The sequence below is a fragment of the Marmota monax genome, unplaced genomic scaffold, assembly GCF_021218885.2.
Source record: "Marmota monax isolate L192 unplaced genomic scaffold, Marmota_monax_Labrador192_F-V1.1 WCK01_AAM20220418_F8-fsc00035, whole genome shotgun sequence".
Classification (NCBI taxonomy): Eukaryota; Metazoa; Chordata; class Mammalia; order Rodentia; family Sciuridae; genus Marmota; species Marmota monax.
The window spans coordinates 8,078,151-8,103,321 of NW_026691961.1; the positions used below are offsets into that span (position 1 = coordinate 8,078,151).

General features: G+C 55.7%; 1 protein-coding gene across 1 annotated transcript in view; it reads right to left on the reverse strand.

Annotated features, from left to right (window-relative positions):
• Positions 1 to 17,612, reverse strand: part of Lmf1 (lipase maturation factor 1) — a 64,584-nt gene extending 46,972 nt beyond the window's left edge. Inside the window, 3 exon segments of the mRNA XM_058578624.1 lie at positions 6,220 to 6,230; positions 11,082 to 11,391; positions 17,405 to 17,612. Of these exon segments, the coding sequence (XP_058434607.1) occupies positions 6,220 to 6,230; positions 11,082 to 11,391; positions 17,405 to 17,585 (502 nt within the window). The 5' untranslated portion in view covers positions 17,586 to 17,612.
• Between the last annotated feature and the right edge of the window lie 7,559 nt (positions 17,613 to 25,171).

Consider the following 25,171-nt stretch of genomic DNA (forward strand, 5'->3'; position numbering starts at 1 on the left):
GCTCACCTGCACTTCCAGGGGTCTCTCCGTACACGTGAACTGAAGTCATCCTGCTTAAGAAACTGCACCAGGTCACAGGAGGGAAGGAGACGACAGTGGACAAGCGGCCAGTGGCGCAGAACATTGCCAGCACAACCAGCCCACCCACCCTGTGCATCACAAGGATCCCTAGGATGCAGAGAGGGACACTTTCACTGGTGGCCAACTGTCCCACAGTCTCCAACTGCAGAGGCCTGAAAGGCACCTGTTCCAAATGATGCCCGATCGTTGCATTATTAAAGGACTATATCCATGACAGAGCTGTTCAAGATGGTGAGAACACCATGAGGGATGCGTGAGAATGGCGCCCATCACCCCTTACAGGGAGTGCACAGACAACATCAAATGGGTCACACCAAGAGTGGCCCTGTGAACACACTATGTGGAGGAATGATGCGAACAATAGAGTAAGTGCTAGCAAAGGGGTTTGTCAGGAGCACAGAATAGGAGTGCAGAGGTGAAACAGGGTAATGCAGAGTTTTAGAAGCCTTGCAATACAATTTGGCTAACCCAAGCATGTAAGTTCTTTAATCACCACAAGAACAGTTTTTAGGCCACTGCCTGGATGGTGGAAAGAAACCTAGATTGACAGGCAGAGGTGACCAATGGACCCCAGCATGCAGCACTGCCAAGCACTTCTAGAGATTGCACCTGGTCCAGAGAGGCACCGGCACTGAGCTGGCAGGTAGAACGGGGACACGGCTGAGGGCAGTGGCCATGTGTGCTTTTGCCAGCAGATCAGGAGACACAGAAAGTAAATCCAGCTGCCAGCTCACAGTACTGGAGGATGATAAGACCCTTCCATCAAGGAGGAGGAAGCAAACTACTAAAGAAATAATTAATGAACTAAAGTGCTTTTGTAAAAACTCTGAGGGGACAAGGTACAGCTCGGTGACTGAACACCCACCTATCATGTGTGAGGCCCAGGGTTCCATGCCCAGCACCACAAAAGAAAATTTAAACCAGACCAGAAAAAGAACCTGATAAAATAAAACCAGATCCTTGAAGGCCCATAAAGGAATCAACCATGGGGAGGGGATGAGGGGACAAATAGTGCCCAACGTTATGCAGGGGAATCAAGATGGGAAGCTAGGGTAGGCAGCTAGGGTAGGAGCTGCAGGAGCTTAGTGGAGGACAGCGCCCAGTCAGACAGACCCTCACTGCAGGGCACTGGAAGCAGAACACGGAAAACGGGTGGGGATGGACCCTGCCTCAACGCCAGGTACCACACCCAGGAGACCCTGGCAGTGGAGTGCTGATGCTAGGGTGATGCTGTGGATCCAAGTCCACGGCAGCCTGCTGCTCCACGACGGCACGACTCAGCCTTAGTGAAACCAAGAGCAAGCTGGAAGAGCTCCAGAAGTGCGTTGACGACCGTGAACAGGAAGCACGGCAAGGACGCACTTGGTGCTCTAGGATCCTTAAGACGAAAGCACAGACAGACAGTGTGCAACTCAGCAGGGCCCTAAGCAACTTAGTGAGGCCCTGTCTCAAAATAAAACATAAAAAGGGCTGGGGATATGGCCCGGGGATCATGTGGCCCTGGGTTAATCCCTGGTACCAAAAAAACAGGAAGCACCCCACTTTAGAACCAGATATGGAAAACTGACACCATGGTAGAGGCCAGAGCAAGCAAAATGGTAATGACCCTGTGGACAAGGGAAAGACTCTATCATCCCTTTTCTTCTAGGTTAGACTGAGCCACTTTTACCAGACATGACCAAGCAAAGAGAGAACACGAGGGAAATGCAATTGTCCCCACTAGGCAGCAGTGAATGCTGGCCTCATACCATGCTGCTGCCAGTCCACAGCCCGTGGACTGCACCTGGCTCTGCTGCAATCCCAGGGAGGACAGGAAGGCTCCTCCGCGATCCCAGGGAGGATGCAGCCATTGCTGATGGCCATCTGTTCCCAGTCAATCTATAATGATGCTTCTAGGAGCTGGCTCTGTGAGGGCACCTCTCCCACTACGCCCCGCAACATGCCAAATGGTTAAACCCAAAGGGATGCAGCAAAAGGCCCAAGAAGGCGGCGTGGGGTCAGTAGGACGTGGCAGTCTGGCAGCTGTGCAGGCTCATGACTGGCAGCTCTGGCTCCTCTGATGCGAGAATTCTTTAACTAAAGGGACTGTCTCTCGATCATGGGGCTGGGGTAATCGGATGAACCGTGGACCACAGCAGAGTATACGAGAACCCCATGGAGCGCAGTGTTGGGGCAGGCCTGGAACCCACTGGATCAGGCCTGTGGCTTCCCGCAGGCAAGCTCTGCTGCAGCACTGACAGTCTTAATGAGAACCTGGAGGTGGGCAGTAAACCCCTCATTAAGCTGTTTTAAAGCATGGATCCAGGAGTGGCCAGGGTGGTGGTTCATGTGGAGCATGTAACTCCTAACTCACAACAGCTGGCGGGAGGTGCTGCTGTGACGGAAACACCCGAGTTCCAGGGTCCCAGTCACATGAGCATCCCATGCAGCCTGGGCCGCCAAGCAAAGCCCAGAAAGCAGACTAACAATGCGGGGCAGTGGCTCACTCAGCCAAAAAAGGTGCCCCCACACCACTAAGGGCCACGTGCACACAGAAATGCTCCAAATGAAGCGGCAAAGGGCAGAGGGAAGCCCAGCCCTGTGCCCTGCAGGGGAGTGTGGGCCCACCATGAGCCAGTCACAGAGAAATGCCAGCCTGGAGTGCCACCTGGTCCCCACCCCCAGCCTATGGCCACCCTGGTTGCTTATTTTAGGCTAAGATGCAGTCCTTGTGCCTGTTATGTGGACGGTGCCCCCCCACCTGGCCCCACGTGTCCACAGCTCACTGTAGTGCCATCAGGACAGATGCCACGGACACTGCCTGCCTGTTTCTGCTCTGAGGCTGTGTGTGGCAGCCAGGGGTATGGTAGGGCTTGCTATCCAAGTTCCTCCAGACTCTTCAGTGTCCAGTTCCCACCACGGGTCAGCGGGAGAGAAGAGAAGGCACCTCCTGAACAGTGCTCACAGCGCACAGGCCACCCAGGACTTGGCCATCAGACCTCTGCTGCCACAGCCTCCATCCTGGCCCTTGGTGCTGGCGAGGGGCACCCAGCCCCAATCCCAGGGGCATCTCCAGCCTGGCTCTCCAAAACTGCCCTGCCAGACACCCCTTTGCGCCTCTCCCCGCCCCCCCGCCCTGTGACCAGCCACAGTCTGCTCTCTGCAAGGCCAGTCCATATCTCACGACCCCTGAGAGGACACCTGGAGGTCTATGCCTACACATACCCAAGTCCACCAAAACAAAAACCACCATCAAAGAACTCACAAAATGTTTTGGAGCCTAAAGCACTCCAAATCCTCGGGAAAAGCACTGCTCTCCCCCCGGGACTGTCTGCCAAGGCCCAGGACCTGGCGAGGCCTGGGCTGCCCAGTCAGCATGCACACTGACCTCACTATTGCCCTCAGGACCTCCTGGGCCCATCAGGAGGCATGTTGGTAGCAGGCCCTCGTCACAAGTGTGCCCTGCCTATCACATCCCCAGAGGGACCAGCCTACTGTCCCTTGCGCTCCACAACCCAGGCCTGGGTGTAACTCTGCAGAAGCCTTGGGGGCACCAAAGACTCGCTTGGAAGCAGCTGCAGCCCTCTGCATGTGCAAGCCGGTCAGGGCCAGGCAGGGCCAGGCAGGGCCAGGAGGCCCAGGAGGAATGGACCGTAGGGGCTGGTGCACTTGGGGAGGGTGCCTGCCAAGCCTAGAAGTCAGCTGGTGGCCACCAGGGCAGAAAGAGTCCCTAAAGTGCAACTGACCCACACAGGAGCCTCAAGAAGCCCACTGCTGCAGGGGCAAGATGCACCCAGCACCCACGGGGCACCAAGTGACCCCTCAGACTCGGCCTTGGAAGGGCACATTACCAACACAGCAGCCTTCAGAGTTCATCAAGGCCAGCTTTCAATAGAGATGCGGATGTAGAGCCGGTGGCAATCAGTGTGGCTTTCCTGTGTCTTGGGAACGGCCCCACTCACACAGCTGCACTCACTGGGTGACCACATCTGCCTACACACAGGAGAATGAGACCTGGGGACCTGCTGGGCAGTGCAGCTGCCGACCAGGAGGACCCCTGGCTACCACGATGGAGAGGGACCACCTAGGACAGCTGAAGATGCCAGCAGGAGCACAAGTTCTGGGGAACATGGTCATTTGAGACAGGAGGGCACCAGCAGCCTCGCCATCCAGGGAGGCCACAGTTCTGGGGAAAGTGGTCATCTGAGACAGGAGGACACCAGTAGGCCTCACTGTCCAGGGAGGCACGGCAGGGTGGCTGGGCGCACTGGCATCCTGTGAGCCCAGGTGGCTCCTGCAGCCCTTGGAGGTTGGCTAGAGGAATGGGTGCTCTGAGTGGCACTGGGCAGACCTTTCTGCAGCCTGAGGAGGCCTAACTGGCCCTGAGCAGCTGCTGGCATGCCGAGGGCAACTGTGCACCTGAGAACCAGCATCCCCGTTGAAGTCAGGGAAGCTGAACTCAGAAACGCACGTGGCCAAAGGGTGCCACAGTCCTGAGGCTCTGGAAGTGGGGCTCCTGGCGAGCCACCAGCTCCTGAGGGGTATGGCCCTGGCGCAGTCTGTGCAGGCAGCTCCAGGCTCACCACAGACACACAAGGCAGACACGCTCAGAGTAACTAAGATGACACATAAGCCTGATGTGACCAGGGGCTCACTGTGAAAACAAGTCCTGCAGGGGACCCCAGCAAGGACAGAGGAAAGACTGGAACAGTGTGCCCGGCCTCGGACCCACCCACCCCTCTGCTGTGCTCTCGACGGCAAGTGGGGGGGCTGTGCTGAGGCGCAAGGGCTGCAGTGAGCCTCATGCCCATGTCTCTGTTTGCTGTCATTGGAACGTGACCACAGAGAGATGAAGGTCCTCTCCCTCAGGGACCATCGGAGGCAGCATGACAACAGTCAATGGCTTCTGAGCCCGAGGTCATTAGATGCTGAAGACAAGTGGGGATAACGTGTAACCAACGCAGACAATGCCAACAGCAGCAGGAACAGGCAGCTGTTCTGGTGTGGAGCACCAAGGAGCCCAGTGCCCAGTGCCCTGGTGAGCTCTGCCAGGATCTGGCCCACAGAGCCTCAGGTCCCGCCACCCACAAGGCCCCTTTTATCAGAAGCGTGGACTCAGTGAGGTGGTTCTATACTGGAAAACCTGGGTGTGAGGCCAATCCCCACTACTGCTGGCCTACGCCTTGGCATCCAAGGCAGGGGCAGCCTGGCCACTTCACGGGCCTAAGAACGCAGGGAGCACCAGTCTACTCAAGCCATCAGTGCACCCAGTCTCCACAATGTGCGCCTACTCTGCCTCACAAACTTGGAACTCACTGCACCAAGGAGCAGGCATCCCCACCCTAATAAAGATCTCTAGGCCCTAAAGTCCCAGTCCTCGTGACAGCTGGAAAACAGTACTCTCACAATTTTAAGCAAGTAAATGTACTAAGTGTTTGTCAACCTAAGTGTGGGCGTGTGCAGGATTCTGAGGGGGATTCTAATGCCAGATAACCAAGAGCAAACATGGATATCCTGGAGCCTCCATGTTCTGGCTGGCCCATTCCCTAGGGGACAGGTGCTACTTGTGCTAAGAAATGGGTGAGGCCCAGGCAGGGTCAGGGCGCTGGCATAGGACCACAGATGACAAGGTGTGGAATGAAAACCTGCCTCTCACTTTCCCTGAAGGCTGGGGTGCAGGTCGACTTAGAAACCCACTGTGAGCCCACTGAGAAAATACCTGCTGTCCATGGCCAGCCTGTCTACCTGGGCTGCCCTCTGCTCCACTCCAGGGGCTCCACCTAGCATGGCCTGGGGACCCAGGATCCCCTTCCCATGCAATGCACAAACCAGCATCAGTGCCACACGCAGAGTCCCTAAAGTGCAACTGACCCACACAGGAGCCTTCTCTGGCTCAAGGGCCCAGAGAAGGGGGTGCTGGCCAGGTCGGAGCACCTGGAAGCCCACGAGCCCCCATACCTCACCAGCCATGGTCTGGGGAAGGGCTGCCTGGTTAGGACTCCATGTTGGTCAACAGGGGCTGCACCCAAGCCACCCAGCACACTGGAAGAGCTGGTGGAAGATGCTCAAGCAAAGAGAAAAGCCAGGGAGAGTGTGTAAAGATACATACCCCAACGTATAACAAGCCCCCGCAGTCCTTCCCTAAATCATCTCACTTACCAAAAGAATACCTGAAAAACAAAAGAAAAAACTGTATTCAGTTTAATTGGCTCACTTTGACCCCAAATTTATAAGATTAACCTCTGTGTTTCCCACTAGGGAAGCCCACCCACAAGCCCAGGCCAGGAGGACTTGGTCCAGGACTGGGTGGTCAAATAGACACTGTCCACAGAGCCCATGCAGGGCAGGCCCCCAGGCCACTGTGGCCAGAAGCTGCTGTGGGCAGGAGCAGGAGGAAGGCTGGGATCTTCACAAGCATAGCACTACAGAAAATGCCACACCCTGGAGCCTGCGCACTCAGAGGGCACCCACCTCAAACACAGGACACCAGAGCCTGGGGCTTCAGGCACTTGGCGGGCTCTGATCCATTGCCAGGACCTGAGAAAGGCCCACTTTCCTGCAGAGCTGTGGCAGGCAGTGGCTAGTGTTCCAAGGCAGCACAGCCAACACATGTGAGGACCCCAAACCACATAGTGACGTCCCCACGGTATGCTGGAGGCAGACTGGGCCTGGGCTTGACCAGACACCTCACGCTTGCCTCAGAAGAGTCCACCCAGCCCCCACCCAGAAAACCTGCCTCAGATCAGGAGTGAAATCCCCTTGCCATCTTTAACACACAAGTACCTCCAGCCAGCAGAAGGAAAGATGCACCACATGCTGCAACTGAGACGGGTGTGGAGATAAAGCAGACACAAGGCCACACGCTTAGGCCCTTGTCTGTGTGACGGTCCAGACAGCTAGATCCACAGACAGCGGCCAGTAGTCACAGGTTGGGGAGGGCATGGGGGGACAGCTGCCAGATACAGGCTGCTTCTGAGGTGCAGAAGTTTTAAGATGGGTGTGGCAATCATGCCTGTGATCCTAGCTCCTGGGGAGACTGAAGCAGGAGGATCCAGTTCAAGGCCAGCCTCAGCATCTCAGCGAGGTCTGTGTCAAAATAAAAAGGACTAGCGATGCAGCTCCGTACAGAGCACTTGCCTAGCATTCAGGAGGCCCTGGAGGCAATCCTCAGCACATACAAAACACACACACACACACAAACACACAGTGAAATAAATGCACAGAGAACAAAAGGACATGGGCAGCATCCTTGAGCCTACTTGTCACAAAGAAACCTGGGTCCCAGCAGCTTGGAGCTGGCTGTGCCAAGCTGCAGGACGTGGGGCAGCTTGGTCCCTTGGTGGTCCTCGAGTTAGAGATGTGAAGAGCTGCCCTAGAGGCAGCCCCCATGGCTCTCCATGACTTCCAAAAGCAAAGCCAGATGCAGGAGTCCACGTCTCCGACTGAGACTCCCCCCACTCCTCCAGGTGGCTCAGAAGCAGGAAATGACCAGGAGCCTCTGCCCATACACCCTTTGAAGAGGCTTCTCCATCCCTTTGCAGGGAAGAAAGTGCCAAAGAGGAAGAGGACCCCTGAGACACTTGGCTTGTCCCACATTTCCTGAGAGGATCTTTCCTTCCTCACGAGGGTCTGGGAGGTGGAGGACAGAAGAGCTGTGTGTCATCCTGAATAGCAACAAAGAAACACTTTGGGGTCAGTGCCAAAGCAAAGTACAGATAAAAGAACCAGAAACCCCACGTTTCAGAAAAGTCAAGTCAACAAAGAAACCAGTTACAATTAGGCGACCAGAGCTGGGGCACATGGCTTTAGGAAAGCCACAATCTTTTTCCCTAGTGGCACTGAGATGCTCTACCTGGAGTCACGTCACATCAGGGCCCTTTTTATATTTTGAGACAGGGTCTCACTGAGCTTCCCAGGCTGGCCTGGAACTTGTGATGCCCCTGCTTCAGGCTCTGCGACCTCTGGGATGGCAGGCGTGTACCAAGGCACCTGGCAAGAAAGGCCAGTTTTGATCGGGGTTGGATTGTTCTTTAAAATCGCTTAAAAGTTTATGTAGTCAAAGTTATTAAACTTTTCTCTGTCTTATGCCTCCAATCCTAAATGTTTACCTTCCTAGCCTGGACACCCAGGGTACAAAGCAAGTATGTGTCAGTCCATGCTGATAAAACCAATGGCTGAGCAGATCCAGGGGGACCAGAGGCAGCGCCCCGTGCAGAGTCTTGCTATGGGGTCCTGCCCTGGGCACGGGAGGACAGGGGAAAGTCACCTGCTGGGTACATGCAGGCGCCTCCCGAGTCTCCCTCCCAAGCCCAGCTCCTGTCCAGCCATGGGGAACCACAGGCCAGTCCCAGTAGAGGGGCTCCCCAAACCATCCCAGCATCAGAAACAAGGGAAGTTTGAGAAGAACCTCAGAGCCTATGTGTCCCCTGGGGTCCTGGATGGGGTCCCAGGCCAGGAAAACCAGGGAGATGTGAATCAAGTGGACATCAGTTCCCACAAGTATGTCCACACTGATACAAGACAGGGGGAAGGGGGATGCTTTCACAAAACTCTGGATCCAAAACTGCTCTGGCAACATCAGGGGGTCGAACAGCCTCTTGTTCCCTGTAGGAAACGCAGAGCGGCGTCCAGGGAGCCACGTCCCATGATGACACTCAGCAGCTGCAGCAGGTTCCAGAGGCTGACAGCCAATGCTCCCTCCTGAGGTGGGGCTTGGTCACGGGCCCTGGTCTAACCAGGGAGGTGACAGGTCACAATGAGAGGGGACAGGACAGGACTCCAAGGGGAGCACTGGCAGCTCACAGCGCAGCAGGGAGACAGGTCAAGGCAGCCGTGATAGGCGCTGTTCCTAACAGTGGCACGCTAGATGAATGGACACATCTTTCCACTACCCGTGCTTGGTCCCAGGCAGCAGCCACTCTTGGGGGAGCATGATGTGTACCTGCCAGGGCCACAGCTACCAGCGTGCACATTGTCTGAGTGGCCCAGACCCAAATGAATGCTCTTTTCTTCAACAAAATCAGTGAGGCACGAAGGAACCGACTGTCTGACTGCTGTCCTGGCCCTCAGGACAGCCTCTCTGCCTGGCAGGTCCAGCCTCCCTTGCACAGCCCCAGGCTACTTTCCCCTAGCACAGCTACCCTAAACTGCCACCGTCGGGGAAGCCAGGGTCCAGGCTGCAGGGAGGGCATCTCTCATTTCAACATATCCACAGGAGGGGACAGAACCTCTTTCCAAATTAAAAAAAAACACAAAACTGTTCTTGGCCATAAGTCCTCAAGTGGTTTTCAAACATTTAAACTTCCACAAGTCCTCAAGGTGGTTTCCAAACATTTAAATGTTGAGTGGATCTTTCCTGACCAAAACATCACAGATCAGTAAAAAGCACCTTTCAAAGCAAAACAGCACACTCCCCTGGCTGAGGACTCCCCAAGGCCCTATGCACTCACAGGACGAGAGAGTCGCCAACGTGTACACCACAGGGGCTCCTGGCTGTTTTGGTTTTTTTAACTCCAATTGCTGCAATCAGGCACAGCTACCTGAAGTTCTCCCTCCTCTGGTTTGGATTAAAATCACGATGTCTCAGTCACAGCAGCCTCCAGGATGTCACAGAAAAATGCAGCCAGAATCACCATATGCTTGTCAACTGTCACCACCAGAAGACAGGAAAGGTCAGTCACCTAGTAGGCAGCAGCCTGGGATCCTGCCTGGGGAAAGCAGATGGGCAAGGCAAGCTACCCTCAGCTCACAGTACTCTGCACACAGATGTCCACCTGGGGCAGCCAGAGGGCCTGGACAGGGTAGGCAGCTGCTGGACTGTGCATCCACCAAGGGGCTGTATGAGAACCTGTGTCCATCCTTACCCTTCAATCAAAAAAGTGACAGATCAGATTAAGTCCTGTCCAGGAAATAACAGTTTCCATATGTATGCACTGTGACACGTCCCTGGCCACTCGGTGACCCCTGAGAAGGTCTAATAAAGCATGCCTGGGCCAGAGCCACAGCTGCAATAAGCCCCTTGGTTCTCCTTTGGACAGTACACAGCTTAGCATCCTGATCTGCACGGCTTGTGGACAAACTAGAATGGCCCCAAGTTCCTTTCACTAGAGGACAGAGCTCTGGCCAGTGTGGCAACGTGGCACGTGGACACCAGGCCCGTGGCAAGCAGCAGGGGCCATGCCTGCTCTTCTGCAGTCTGGCTCAGGAGGGCTGCCTTCAAGCCTGAGGCTGGTGCCAGTCATATATATCCCAGCCTGCAAAGTCTTTGACACACCCACAGGGCACAGGGGCCAGAAAAGCCCATGATGAGAGGGGAGGCCCAGACCCTGGGCAGGAGCTTGGAGTATACCAAGATAACCTGGCAAAGTCACAGGGAAGTTGCCAAGTCAGCTCTGCAGATGGCCCCCAGTGCCAAATCCCACAGCTCCTAATGGAACACTGCAAGGAGCCCCAGAAGTCCTCCACAGCCTACATCTCTACACAGGTGCCCAGGTCTACCTCCCACATGTCCAGGAGACACTGTCCCACACTCAGAGCTGCCTGTCCATCTGTGGTCCACAGGACTTCGGCTTTTACAAGTCCAGTGCCCCCATCTCCACAGTTCCAGAACCCACACTAAGGGACAGGGCCAATCTGTGATCCCAACAGTGCCTGCTGCTGGCTGTGTGGCTCCTTTAGAGCAGGGAGGGGAGGAAGGAGGACGCCTTGGGCCAGGCCTGTCCCTCAGCACACGTGCAGCAGCCCACCAGCGACTCTGCCTCTACATCTCCCATCTGCCATGGCTCAAGCAGGCAGGAAATGTAGTCCCAAGTAGGGACATGCCTCTACAAGCAGAAAGGCCCTGCCCAGTGGCAATCGGCAGCCCCTACCACCTCCTAAGTGACCATGACGCTCCTCTGGGTTGATTTAAGAAGACTCATGCCCCCTCCAGGTACCAAGAGCCCTGAGGAGTATGTGCAGGGTGCTCCATCCACTTGGTGTACTAACAGGCCTGGCAATGCCTGTGCCCTAGCTCTACTCACCAGACTTGTCCCACGTTGACCAAGGACAGGTAGAGACCCCAGAGAGCAGCCATGAGGATCATGTTGGCACAGCCAGTTATCAGGACAAAGCTCGAGATGCCCAGTCCAAGCAGAGCCAGCAGGTCCAGGTTGAAGTCCATGTTTGACCAGTCCAGCAGCCAGATGATGGTGGGTGCATAGCTCCAGGCATCCCAGGCACCCTGCTCCCGGAAGTACTGCTGCACGCTCTTCAGGTATGCCCTGCAGGGCAGCAGGCCTCGGTCACCAATCAGCTGCTTGTTCTGTTGCAAAGCCACCAGGAATGCCACGGCTGGGAGAAAAAGGCCACACACAGGGATGTGAGTGGGAGCAAGCCCTGGAAGCACGGCTTCTAACTGCCCCAGTGCCTGTCAGCAGGGTGACCCCACAGAGCTGAAGGCTGCACTACTACTCACATGGAAGCCCAGCTACCTCAACTTGAACCCCAAGTCAGAGTTCATCCCCAGAGACCACACCTTCACGGCAGCACTCATAGCCTCAGACCCCAGGTTATATGACTGGAAAGAACCTTGCTGCTTTGGTACCGTGAGAGAGAGCCCACGCCTGTCCACCTAGGGAGGAGAGGACCAGGCCAGTCAGTACTGTGAGGTACAGCCCATGCCTGTCCACTCAGGGAGGAGAGGACCAGGCTGGTCAGTACTGTGAGGGACAGCCCATGCCCTGTACACCCAGGGAGGAGAGGACCAGGTCAGGGCCAGCGCATACCAGGAAACATGATTTGGTCTCACCAATTTGATGATTTCAGAGACTGATTCCAAGGCAAGAAGCACAGGGAACTTCCTATTGAGGGACAGGCCATGCCTGTCCAAGCAGGGAGGAAAGGACCAGGCCAGTCAGTACTGTGAGGGACAGGCCATGCCCATCCACCCATGGAGGAGAAGACCATGCAAGCACTGAGAAGCTGTTGAAAAAGCAACAAAAACAAAAGCCAGCTCCCTGGAAACATCTGTAGGAAGACTGCCCAGCCAGGAGAGGGCAGAGGCACCCAGGGGCCAGTGGGACACTGCTTGCAAGAGAAGAGACATTCTAGTGTGCACACGATGGCCTGGTTCCATACAAACAGCTCTTCCCGCCTCATCAGGCTTCTGACACCTTTATCCACCCAGAGGAGCTGGGGCTCCTTGAAGAGGTGGCAGACTCCAGGGCTGGGCAGGGAACAGAAGTGGGGCTACGGCATTCTGTGGGTTAAACAGGTGGAGGCACCTGGACAAACAGGTGGAGGCATGCCAGGGTGCAAGGAACAACCCACAGGGACCACCAGTAGCCATAGCTGGGCAATCTAAGCAGCATAGTCATCTTGCGGAAGCACAAGCCCGGTGCAGACTGGACATGGAGTCCAAGGTGCACAGAGGATTGGTTACAAACAGATGTGAGAAGACGCAGCCCTCCTTTCAGAGGATTCCAGAGTCCCTAGACACCCTCTCCTGGAGATGCTGTGGATCCCTCCTCCCCTGGGCCTGGGCTCAGGGACTGGTTGCCCAAGACAGAGTAGGCAGAAAGTGCAGTTAGGCAGAGGGGACAAGCAGCAGCCACATCATAACCAGGTGACCCGTGTAGGTATCACAAGAAGGGCCCCACTCAGTGGTAAGATCTTCTCCAAACCCACTGCCCCAGTGGATCATGAGAAAACATCAGACAGAACCAACTTGAGACCCAACTTGAGGGATGTTCTGTAGAATACACATCGAGGAATCTGCACTGTCAAGGTCATGAGAAAGCAGGGCTAACACCGTGGGGGAGTCCCTAGATGGGGTCCTGGGCTTTAGTGAAAAATCCATAGTGCACAGTTTGACTAATAGTTAAAAAATATTTAAAAAGTAAATGTTTCTTAAAAATCCACCAAATGCAATTCAGCAAGAAGACCCTGAGCCCTGCCTCCCTCCTGACTGAGGGAGGAGCTGACCAGCAGAAACAGCACAGGGTCCAGGGGCTACCAAGGGAGAAACCATGCTGAGGGCTCCCCAGGCCTTCCCCCGTACCCTGCTCCCCACTGCTCCTGCCTGTAGCACTGGGCAGGAGTGGCCTGAGTCTACCTGCCACTGCCCTTCCCAGCAACCTGGAGGACACACCACAGCCCAGCAGCCACACCCAAATGTGCCGCATCAGCTTCCAAGAGGGCCCAGGCCAGGTGCATGTGCACCCAGGCATTGTCTGTAGGTGAAGGGCAGGTGCCTGGCTTTGCGTCACTGGCAGGAGCTCCTTCCACAGAGGGCCCAACCAGCCAGGGCTGAAGCACTGGGCAGCTCCTCCCAACAGCACACTGGGAACTCCAGCGCATACCAGGAAACATGATTTGATCTCACCAATTTGATGATTTCAGAGACTGATTCCAAAGCAAGAAGCAAAGGGAACTTCCTATTTATCAGAAACAATGAAGACAGACTGGGCTTAAGTTTCACAGGAAAACAGCCTCTCTCCACGTCAACCCAAGTCAGAGAAACATCTACGGAGAAAGGAACCCGTGTTGTTTCAAAGCACCACAGGATCTCACAGTGAAACCAACCACCAACCTGTGAAGAAAGATGGGAGCAGGAAATGCCAGGTGGCCCAAGGAGGCCTCGTCCAGGAGGACTGGCAGGTCTGCAGAAGCCACTCACCCTTGCACTGGGGCTGAGATACAGCTCAGTGGCAGAGCACGTGGGAGGCCCTGGGTTCAATTCCCAGCACTCTACAGGAAAAGTTTTCTTTATGCTGTCCCTCTCAGATGACCTGCTCTAATGTTAGGACACACCTTCCCGACACACCTCCCACTAGCTGCTCTTCACAACGCCTCTATGTTCTTCTTTACAGTTATGTGGCTATGCGCTGGCCCCTGCTCAGAGGTAGGCGCGTGCTTTCTGACACCGCAAGCGCCACGGAGGAGCCTAGAAGCCGTGGAAGCCACGCAGCACATGCCCCCCACCCCCAGGCCTGGGGAGGAGGAACAGCACCTGCCTCCTGAGGACTCACATAGCAGACTCAGCAAGCAAGACCAGGGATACTTTTGGTTCCACTTTTCTCTTAAATTTTCCAAAGAAACGCTAAAGTTCAGCAAACAAGGTGGTCTCAGGCCCGCCAGATTTCCCTTAGTAGAGGGCTGACAAGCCCTGGCTCTGCCCAGTGCTATGTAGACTCACCTCACCTGCTGTGGAGTCGTCTGCCCCACACGACAGGACACCAGAGCAGCTGCCCAGGATGCACCTGACAGGCTTCCCGCACACTGCATTCCCCAGGGCAGTGCAGCAGGCAGGCAAACCCACACACACTGCATCTGGCCCCAGCCAGGCCTGGAGCCTTTACACCAGGTTTTTAAAGAAATCTTACCCACATGAGTCCTGCACATGGGTGCAACTATCCTTAGCAGGGGGACAGTCCACCTGAGTCCAGCCCAGGGAACACGAGTGTGTATCTAGCCTCTGCACAGCACCTGGCAGCAGGGTGAGGCCATGCATCCTCCCGCCTCCAGGCAGCCTTAGCAAACACCGCACTGCCACAGGTTCCAGGAGTCCACGGCAGGGGTTTCAGAGGCTCTGCACTGGTCATTTCCTCAACATCCTCTCATGGGGTGCTTTAAAGAATCCCTTACTCGGGCTGGGATGTGACTCAAGCGGTAGCGTGCTTGCCTGGCATGTGTGGGGCCCTGGGTTCGATCCTCAACACCTCATAAAAATAAAATAAAGATATTGTGTCCACCTAAAACTAAATAATATTTAAAAAAAAAAGAATCCCTTACTGCTTGGAGCCACTGCACAAAGGGACCTTAGTACTTCTGTTTAATTTCTAGAGTGGGCAACGGCATGACAGCTCTGTGCTCAGCCGGTGAGCAGGCAGCCACAGACCCTCCTGCCATGCCCCAGGAAGGCTCTGGGGGGTCTCTGCCAGCTTCCCTCTTCCTCAGAGAACAACAGGTCACATTTTTTGATGCAATGACCATTGGTAGGGGGCAGTGTCTCAGGGAAGCCCACATTGCCCTGTGACCCTGAATGCAGTGCCCACTCTCAGGCTGTTTCCTCATTGCACTTGGGGACCGCAACAGTGGGTGCCATTTCATACTCCAGAGTACCCGATCCCATGACTTAGGCTGCAAAGTCCCATCACAGGAAAACAGCAATCTGGGTCCAGGGGTGCCCACCACCTCCTCCAAAGCCTCAATCCTTCCAGGGAATCTTCACTACCCAGGTGTAAACCTGGTGCTCAGGACACTGTGCTGTGATGGGGAGTGGTGCAGGGACAGGCCTCCAGGGACCATCACACTCATGGTGACTCACAGCCAGGACTGACGGTGCCCTTCGCTGTCCCCCAGAGATGATGGCGAACCCAGTGAATGCACCGTGAAGCACCGTGGGCTGCAAGTGTGGTGCTTGCAGCACCACAAGCATTCTCAGGGCAAGTCCACGTACTACAGTGACAGGGACCTGAGTGGCCTGGCCTCAGCTCCAGCATATGCCCAGCGGCTGGCCCCATGCACTCAGATCTGGGTAGAACTCACCCCTAGCACCTACACACGCCAGCACTCCACAAATAAACACCATGCCCCTGTTGGAGGCACCGGGAAGGCAGAGCACTGCCGCCGGCCTCCAGCTGGCTGCGCGGCTTCACTGGCAAGCAACTGTCCTGTTCTTCCTCAGCAGGTCTCCTCACCCAAAGCACCTTTGTCATGTGCCTCATAAGACGCTGTGCATGAGGCCAAGCCTCCCTAAATTCAATGCCTCTCAACAGGAGGCTTCCCATAGAACACACATGGTTATGTTTGATCACATATCCTTCAGTAGCTGGAAGTATCGCAAGACTCAACATTCCAGTGAAATATCTGGAGAAGTCCTATAGCACCTTGGAAGAGCCCTGGGATCCCGAGAGACAGTGTGATGCAGTGCCAGTGAGATCCAGGACCTCCTAGAAAGAGCCCTTGCAGGAGGACTGCCCACTTGCCCACAACTCTCAGCCAGAAAACCACAACCCTAAAGACAGAAAACTGGTTCTCCCTAGATGCACTTACTCACAAGGTAGAAAAGAAATGCACGGATCACAGCAAATTGCTAGGCACCAGATTGAAAATATTTGCTCCTTTCTGTGGTTTACAGTGGTTCCCTCCGAAGTAAACAGAGACCAAAAGCTCCACTGGCTCACGTGGAAACCCGAGCCCCAACTTACAGATCTGTGCTGGAGGCTCCCCTGCTTCATGCTAGTGAGGTCTCACAAATGCACTTTTAGGTTGGTCCTGTCTCTGTGTCCCTGCAAACTTTCAGAATGACTCCTTAGTACTCTGCAGGATGAGGCAACCCCGAGCATGGCTATTTTCCACAGTAGCTTAAAGAGAGACTGAGTGGAAGTTCACACGGGCAACCCCAGTGACTACTGGGCAGGGCCCCAGCTCTCCTCTGCACTCACACAAAACCCAAAGTGGACCTGGCTCCTCCACAAGCCAGCTTCAGCAACTCCTTCCACGTGTGAGGAAATGAAGCAGAGACGCTCTATACCCACCATGGAAAGCCATGCCTAGGCAGGGCCAGGACAGCCCCTCTGGAACTAAGGGTGACTGCCCTAGCCCAGCAGGGCTGTCCAGGCTCGGCCTTCTCACGGCCTTCAGGCTTACGGGGGACTCTGTTTGGTCTTCCTTATCAACAGGCTGGGCCACATGCTCAGAGAACCATACCCTCAAACCAAAATTCAGGGTTTTTGGGAACCCAAGTGGGAAGTATTTGGGATTGGCAGCTGCCCCACCCCCAGCAGGGCGGGGCATGAGTGGCAACAGAAGGCAAAGGTGACCATGTCGAAGTTACCAGCTAAAAGCCCTTGTCCTCCCCTAACCCCTAGGGCAGCACCGCTGAGACCCTATACAGGGAAAAGGAAACACAACTTCATACAATCTCAAGGAAAATCTAGGCACACACACCGGTAGCCTAATGAGGGTCCAGTCTCGCAGGAAGGTGCAGGACACCGGGAGAAGAAATAGACTTCCGTACAGGGGCGAAGCGGACTCAAGCAGGGGAGAGATTCCCTTGTAGGTATAGGATGGGCTCCAGTGCGAGGAGGATTGGGGGGACCGAGCGGGCTCGTGCAGGAGCGGGGCGCGGGCTCCCGTGCAGGGGGCGGAGCCAGCGGACGGGGGGCGGAGCCGACGGACGTGGGTGGGGAGGACAAACGGAGGGGGGGACGGGGGAGGGGCGGTGAGCTTTCTCGTAAGGGCGGGAGGAGCGGGTGCTCACGCAGGGGCGGGGCGGGCTCTGGCGTAGGGGCGGAGCGAGCGGGAGAAGGGGGCGCTTGTCCACGGGCGCGGGCGGCTTCTTGCGCCGCCAGGCACTTACAGTAGACGAAAGCGAGGGCCCTCAGGAGCACGATTCTGGTCAGCCAGAAGGTGCCGGTGCGCAGGCGGGTGGAGCAGCCAGCGTCATCGCGTCCTGGTGCGGGCGGCGACCCAGGCCCTGGGCCCGAGCCCCCGGCCTTCCGCCTCCTCAGTGACCCCTCGGGCGCAGCCATTGCTGCCATCTCAGCGCCTGCGCGGGGAGGACGGATCGCAGAGACCACGCCCTGGCCACGCCCACTGTCTGGTGGGTCTTGCCCACGCGCGGGCAGGCACCCTCCCTCCGCAAGCTTCTGGGGCGTTGCCCTGGGAGGGCTCAGGGGCCGCTCGGGATTCCTTCACTCCTTGGTTCGTTCCGCCAGCCGGTGTTGCGAAAGTCCCGGGCGCTGGCCTTCTAGGGAAGAAGCGCCATGGAGGCGAATGGAAAGTGCGTCCTGCGCTCCCTGCGGTGTGGATCCGGTGCCTGCACAGGGGAGGCCGGGCCGCGAGGATCGCGGGGTGCAGGCGCCTCCTTTTTGCTTTCCGCGGAGGAAGCTGGGCAGCCGACGCAATTGGTGGGGTACAGAGTGGGCAGGGCCGACTCCAGCTTCCTAGCCCACCCGAAATTCCATGGGGGTGTCTGCACAGCCATCTAAGCTCCTACTAGATAGGCAACGTTCCTACAGGCTTTGAGCAAAGAGGGACCATCGAGGACTCAGAGGAGGGAAGAACTTATCACCGACCAGAGCAGGACCCCACGAAAGCTAGCAACTCTGCTTCTGATAGTAGAAGCCATTCAGTCGCTGTTGGGGGGGTGTTGCTCTGAGACTGTGGATCGGTGAATCAGGCATTCCTGAGACTTCTCAGAGGGAAGATGCGCGCAGGACAGTGGGCACAACCCTAGGTGAACTGCAGGGCTCTTGGGAAGCAATCAGAGAGGTGTGGGGTTTCCCCTCTTCATTCGTTAGCACTCTTTACATACTAAAGGTCCTATTTCTTTGTGTATATTGCAAATGTTTTTCTTGGTTCTATTTGGTATTACATCTTCTTGTCTTTAGTTTCTGAATTTTGTACTCAGTGTTTTGACATATAAATTATCAATGCTTGCACCGTCAAATGATCCGGATTTTGTGTCTGTCTATACCTTCGCCCACCTGCAGTGCAAGCATCATGAGGGGTTGTCTGTGGACAGTTGCCCCTCTCCAAGTTAAGCCAGATGGGTAACTGCTGGGACTCCTCCCCAAACCCAACCCCAGCCTTCCCCTGTTGCTGGGGTAACAGCACTGATGTACATCTTATATAAGTTTTTCAAAGCTTGCCTTTATTTTTTCTGAGAGACCCTCCCTCAGGAGCCCAGCTGTGAAGTGTGACCTATAACAGATGTTGCAGTGGGTGGCACAGACACCTGCCACATCCTGTTGTGCTTCCAGCAGGGCAGCAACATGTGCCCAAGGTCTCCAAGTTTGGGGACTGGAGGAACAGTTCTTCATGGGAGCCCTTGCCCTGCACCTTTCTTCCTTGCTGTCTGGATGCCAGACACGGGATGGATAGCACTGCTGTTTGGGAAGGACAGACAAAGCCTGCAGAGCTTCTCCGGGTCCCAGTCTGGAGACCAGAGCTGCACTGGACGGAAGGCGAGGCAGGGCAGCTCTGCCATCAGGTGTGACCCTGGGTGCTGCCTTTCAGGTGGGGACAGTTCTCACAAAGGGCTCTTTTGTGCTCAGCTTCCCCTTGCTGGGGCTGCATTGTCCTCCCTTCAGAAGGGCACAATGGGGCATTGTGCAGAGCAGAAAAGGGCCCCTTGTTCTGGCATCCAGCTCTCGGGCTCAGCTGGCTCCGTGCTCCCTCTCTGGATTTGCCCAGGGTGGGTGAGGCCAGCGGAAGGGTCTGCTGGGAGCTTGCGTCCTCTGCAGATCGAGTTTCCTGCTGGGTCTGTCTTCCCAGGAGGCTGTCTGGAACTGGCTCAAGCACAGGTCACTCAGGGCAGAGCTCCCCCAAGGAGTGGCCGGCTGATTACTGAGATCTCACCCATTTCAACCTGAATTTAATTGAAACTGCACTATGGTACTTTTTGCCCATAAAGGAGAACAACATTCTGACGTGTGCTACCACATGGGTGAAACTTGAAAACATCAAGCTAAGTGAGAAGAGAAGCACAAGCTGTGTGATTCCTCTTGCAGGAATTCTCCAGAATGGGAAACTCCAAGGGAAAAGAAGGTAGCCCAGAGGTCGTCTGGGCTGGGAGGGGGAAGGGGTGTGAGTCTTGGTGGGTGTGGGTTTCCAAATAGAGGCTGGATGTGCAGCATTGTGAATGTATGAAGAGCCATTTACAGTGGTTAATTTCATGCTGTGTAAATTTCACCTCAGTTTTAAAAGTAAAAGAGCAAGGCACTTTTTTTAAAAAGTAAAAGTAAAAGGGAGGCTAAAGCAAGAAAATCACAAGTTCAAGGCCACCTTCAGGGACTTAGCAAGACCCTGTCTCAAATAAAAAGGATGTGGATATAGCTTATTGGCAGAGCACTCCTGAGTTCAAGCCCCAGTACTACAAAGTAAACACATAAAAAATTTAAAAATAAAACAACAAAGAATGTCCTCAAAGTAGTTTCACAATCACCTGGAAGGCTTTGCTTTTGTTGGTGGGGGAAAGTCCACAAAACTCAACCTATTTCTCTGTTAAGGAGCATCTGGTTTAAGGTACAGCTGTCTTAGGCCTAAGAAGTTGCCCCACATCAAAAATAAAACCTCTGCAGATCCAGACTCAGCTGCGTGGCTGAGGCTGGCTCTGGCACAGAGGGGGGGCTGCAGGCCAGGTGGAATCCCCTGGGGAGCTGTCCTGCACCCTGCAGGCCACCTGCAGGCCAAGCTCTGCCTTGAGGCAGGGGAGGGTCCTGAGCTTTACTTTCAAGCAAGAACTAGGAGGAAATGTAAAGCTGAGAGGAGAGGCCAGGGGGAGCTGAGATACTGGGGCTGCCCCAGGACTGTGGGAGGAAAAAAGCTGAGAAAGGGGAATGGGGAGGGAAGGGCCCCAGAGGAGCTGCCAGAACCTGACTGAGCTGGTTGGCATCAGGGGACCACAGCCCGCCTGACCCAGGTGGGCCCTGTGCCCCAGCCACCCACAGCCTCCTCCAGGGCAGCCCCCGGGATGAGGCACACAGCCCAAGGCTGGCCACACTCCCAGCAGCTGCGCAGCGGCTTCACAGAGGAATGAGCCCTCTGTCAGCACCTCGTCCAGCTGTCCCTGGGCACCCCAGCCTGGCAGCCCCCACCGCATCAGGGCCATTGTCCCTGACATGTGGTTGCAGCTGTCTCTGGCACCCACAAGAACCCAGCTTGGGCCCAAGTCTAATCGTGCACCCCTCATTTACCCCAATTTTTCACGTCTTGAAGTCTGTTTGCGGGAAGGGAGCAGGACCCGTCGATACTAACATCTGTTGTCTTCTCTAGGAGGGGTGGTCAGTTTGGGCTGATCCCACCCTGACTGTCCAGCGGCCAAACCCCCGTGGGAGGCTGGCAGGTGCGGGTGGGGGCAAGCAAGCAGGTGCTGTGCCATTTGCTGACCGTGACTCCCGCGGCTGTTCTGCTTGGCTTGGAGGTCTCCTCTTGCGCGTCCCTGCTCCCCCTGCACCCTGGGAGATGTGGCCCTGAGTGCCCTGCAAGCTGGTGAGCCACAGCTCTCGGCAGCATGGAAAGCTAAGCTTCTCCATGCAGCTGCGTCCCAGCGACATAGCCCTGTGCCAAATGCCCTAGTCCTTTTCTTCTACTTGGAATTATATTCTGGATTGGAAGAAATCTTGGAAACTGCCTAGCCTGTGGGCTGGACTGGTCACTCCGCTGGTCATCAGTTACCCCAGTAGTGCTGCCTAACAAATAGTCTTTTAAACCACCAGGCATGTGTTGTGGGCAGGGCCACCCAATGTCGGGCCCTGTGGTCCTAGGCTCGGAGGCACAGCCAGTTTTCTGTGCTTATGACCCTATCAGGGCCTTCAGAAGTAAAGGTTCACCCAACCCTGGATTCTGCACCCCAGCACCCCCAGCCTGGCATAGCCGGGGAGCCATGTCATCCACGGACTCACTGCAGCACTTGACTAAAACCTCCTTCCCTCACTGTTTTCAGGAAGGAAGTGCTTGGGAGACAGAGAGAGCTTTTCATGGGTATGTTTAATTTGCCTTTGGCACTGATGGGTGTCTGGAACCTTCCATCTCAGCAGAGGAGGCCAGGACCAGAGCCAAACAGAACCCCTCTGACCAAGAAGAGATTTCTTTGTGATAGCTCTACTTCAAGCCACCTTTTGCCTTTGTAGTTGTACTTAAAACCAGCTCCACTTCAGGGGTCACAAACATGGACGTGATGGGCAAGAAGCCTCTTTAGGTTGGGAAGCTGGGCTTGGAAGGGTGGACACAGATTTCAGCCTCCTGTGGGCCCAGAAGGCTGCTTTTCTAAAGAGTCCCCATCAGTGTCCTGGCTCTCCTCTTGCACGTAGATGAGACGGCCGCTCCCAGGCCTGTGTGTCACTTCCCAGTGGAGCTCAGTGCCCAGGGGATGGTGGCATGGAGCTAGTGAGGGTGAAGGGCAGAGTTCCAGTGGGCAAGGCCAGGTGGGCAGGCACCCAGAGTTCAGGGTAGCCAGGCACTGCAATGGAACAAGGCTGTGGGGGAACAAGCATGGAAGGGGTTTGGGGAAGAATACCAGGAACAGGGCTGGGGCTGGAGGCCCAGGTGTCTTGTATCAGACCAGACCCTTCTGGTACAAGGTGCAAACCCACTCCACCCCACATGATCAGGGATGGGCCTAGGAAGTGCAGAAGTCCCAAAGAAGTCCCTGCTTGAGTCCAAACACTAGCAACAGACTCTACTGCTTCTGGGGAAGGTGCTGCTGGCAGCTGGTTATAGTGCCAGGAGCGGGCAGGCTGCAGGGGGACCAGCTCCAGGAATAGGAGCCCAGGAAATGCTGCCCCTGCAGGGCCAAGAGGCAGGGATGTGGGCAGCTCTCTGTCACCTTCAGAGTGCGTGGAAGGATGGTGTGTACCAGCTCTCAAGCTGGCGGAAGACGTCAGCTCCACCGAGGGACCCACTGTGGCCCCAACCAGAACTTTTGCTCCAACCAGCGTTCTCAGCATCCCTGAGACCACTAAATTAAGGGAAAGGGGACTAGCAAACAGCTTGACCCAGAGCCCTGAATGTCTGTTATAGGGAGGCGGGACTCCTGGGGGGCACCAAGCAGGGCCCTCTGTGCCCCTCTGCTGCCTCTCTTTGACCCAGCAGCGCAGGCCGAGCTGCCTTTAGGAATCATAGCTCTGAGCAGTTCACCCCTCTCTGTTGCCTTGTTTCATTTCTGCCAGACCAGCAAGCAATTAAAAGCACCAATTAATCTCCAGTGCTGTGCTGGGACACAGTGCTGGCTGCTTCACAGGCCACTTTGGACGAAGGGGTCAAGGGAGGCCCAGGTCAGGGCTGTGGACAGAGGAGGACATGCCATCCTGGGGTTCACAGGCCCACTCCACCCTCCCTCAATGCTTTTCTTTTAAAGACAGCACAAGGACAAGTGGCCTCCATGACTTCAGGATGGCCAGGCAGACTGACAGGGAGAAGGGCAGTGGACGGTCAGCACAGTGGGTATCCTCCTCCCCATGGCATTCAGTCCACAGCTGGCCCTGCAGTTCCCAGCTCCATCTGCACGCAGGCCTCCCACAGGCAGCGTGGCAAGGGGGTCTCTCTATTCCTGGAAGAGCCCACCAGGCCAGGACAGGAACAGGGCTGGTGCTGGAGGCCCAGGTGTCTTGTATCAGACCAGACACACTTCTGGTGTAAAGTGTAAACCCACTCCACCCTGTGTGCCCCTGACTACATGGCCTATAAAAGTACTGGCCCAAAGCCGTGTTTAATCCATACACATGACCCACCTTAGCCATCTCCCTTTCTGGAAGCCATATCCCCCATTCCTGCCAGCCCAACCCTGGTTCTGGCAATTGCCAATGGTGTTCTGCTGGGGTTGTGGGTCCAGTGGCCATATTCCCTCAGCTTTCCCAGGTCCAGGGCCAGTAGTTCAGCAGTGGGTATCTAGTTCAAGTTCAGTCAGAGCCTCCCTCTGAAACCACACAGACCTCCAGACCAGGATGAGGTCATGTGGACAGGCCAGCACCACAGAGGAGGCTGGACACAGGAAGAGCTAAGAGGAAGAGGGTGGGGGTCCTACCAGGGCAACCAAGTATGGCCCATGAGGGATGGAGAGGTGGCTCAAGTAGTTGCCCCTTGAGGTATTTGGGGCTTTTTGTTTTTTTTCTTTTTGCAGTACTGAGGATTGACTCAGGGATGCTCTATCACTGAGCTACCTCCCCAGGTCTTTTTATTTTTTGAGACAAGGTCTAAGCAAGTTGCTCAGGGTGACCTTGAACTTGTGATTTTCCTGCCTCAGCCTCCCAAGTCACTGTGATTACAGCCATGGCCATGGTGCCCAGCTTGGCTCTTGAAATTTAAGTCACCATGGCTCTCTCTGTTCTTGAAGGCCTGTGCTCTCTGCTGCCCCAGGGCCTTTGCACATGTTGCACCTTGGAAATGCCCTCTGCTTCTTTTCTTGAAATTGAAAGCTTCCATCAGCTGAACTGTCAACTCTCTAAGCCTTCTGGGACCACCCTTCTAAAGCCCACTCCCTGTGGGAGCATCTCACCCCTAGAGAGAAGCCTCTGCCTCCCCTCTCAACACCTGCATCTTCAGGGCAAGGGCTGTGTCGTGTGCCCCTGACTACATGGCCTATAAAAGTACTGGCCCAAAGCCGTGTTTAATCCGTATACATGACCCACCTTAGCCATCTCCCTTTCTGGAAGCCATATCCCAGTGTTCACTCAGCACCTGCCTGGTGGCTGAGGACAGGAACCCAAGTCAGCACTAATGGAGTTGGCATCTTCCTGAAAACATTGAGATGGCTGAGAGATGACCCTGGAAGGTGGACTTCAGGGCACCCCCCCAACATGCAGGCAGACTGCACTGGGCCTGATCCTGGGCTGGCCAGGGCTAAGCCTCTCCCTGCCATCCTGGGGTGGCCTGCACATGCATGACAGGGGCTGCCCACCAGCACCCCCCCGTCAGTTCCCTGGGGGCCAGAGTGACCTGGGCCAGGCACTGGACTCCTGAGATCAGCCTCCTTTCCTTCAAGAGCCTCAGGAGTCACCTCATCATGACCTAAGGACTTGAGAAATGAGCCTGTGACGCCCCCTGGGGGGCCAGAGAGTGGCTGCCCTGCTCATCACAAGCATCTAACCCAAGCTCTGCTTTGTGCTTTCTTGGCAAAAGGGATCTCATCATTAAGACCTGTGACCCCAATAGCACCAGGCCAGGGAGGGGCAGATCTGATCCCCCGAGCACAGAGGCTAAGAGGCAGCCTGGCTGGACCAGGATCATCCTCAGTACCTCTGATAGCTCCTCTTTTTGCATGAGTGACTCTCAGTCCAACGGTAAGTCCCACAGGTGCCCAGACAGAAGCCCTACCTGCACTCCACCCTCCCTCAGTGGTCTTCACCGATTGGGATGCTTCAAAGACCACAGAGAGGTAAGGAGGGAAGGAAAGCCACCACAGACTGGCAGGGAGGGGTCTTTCTTGACAGGGGGCAGAGGGAAGGGAGCCAGCTCCCCACCTGTGCTCAGAGGACCGAATCCCAATATGTGAAGGACAGCACTTGGCAGAGACGGTGCCTTCTCAGTCACCTCCTTGTTAGATGTCAGCCCTGGTGGTGGCAAGAACAGGTCCTGCAACCTTCAGGGTGCAAGCTGTAAGGTGTCCCAAAACAAGACTTCAGGG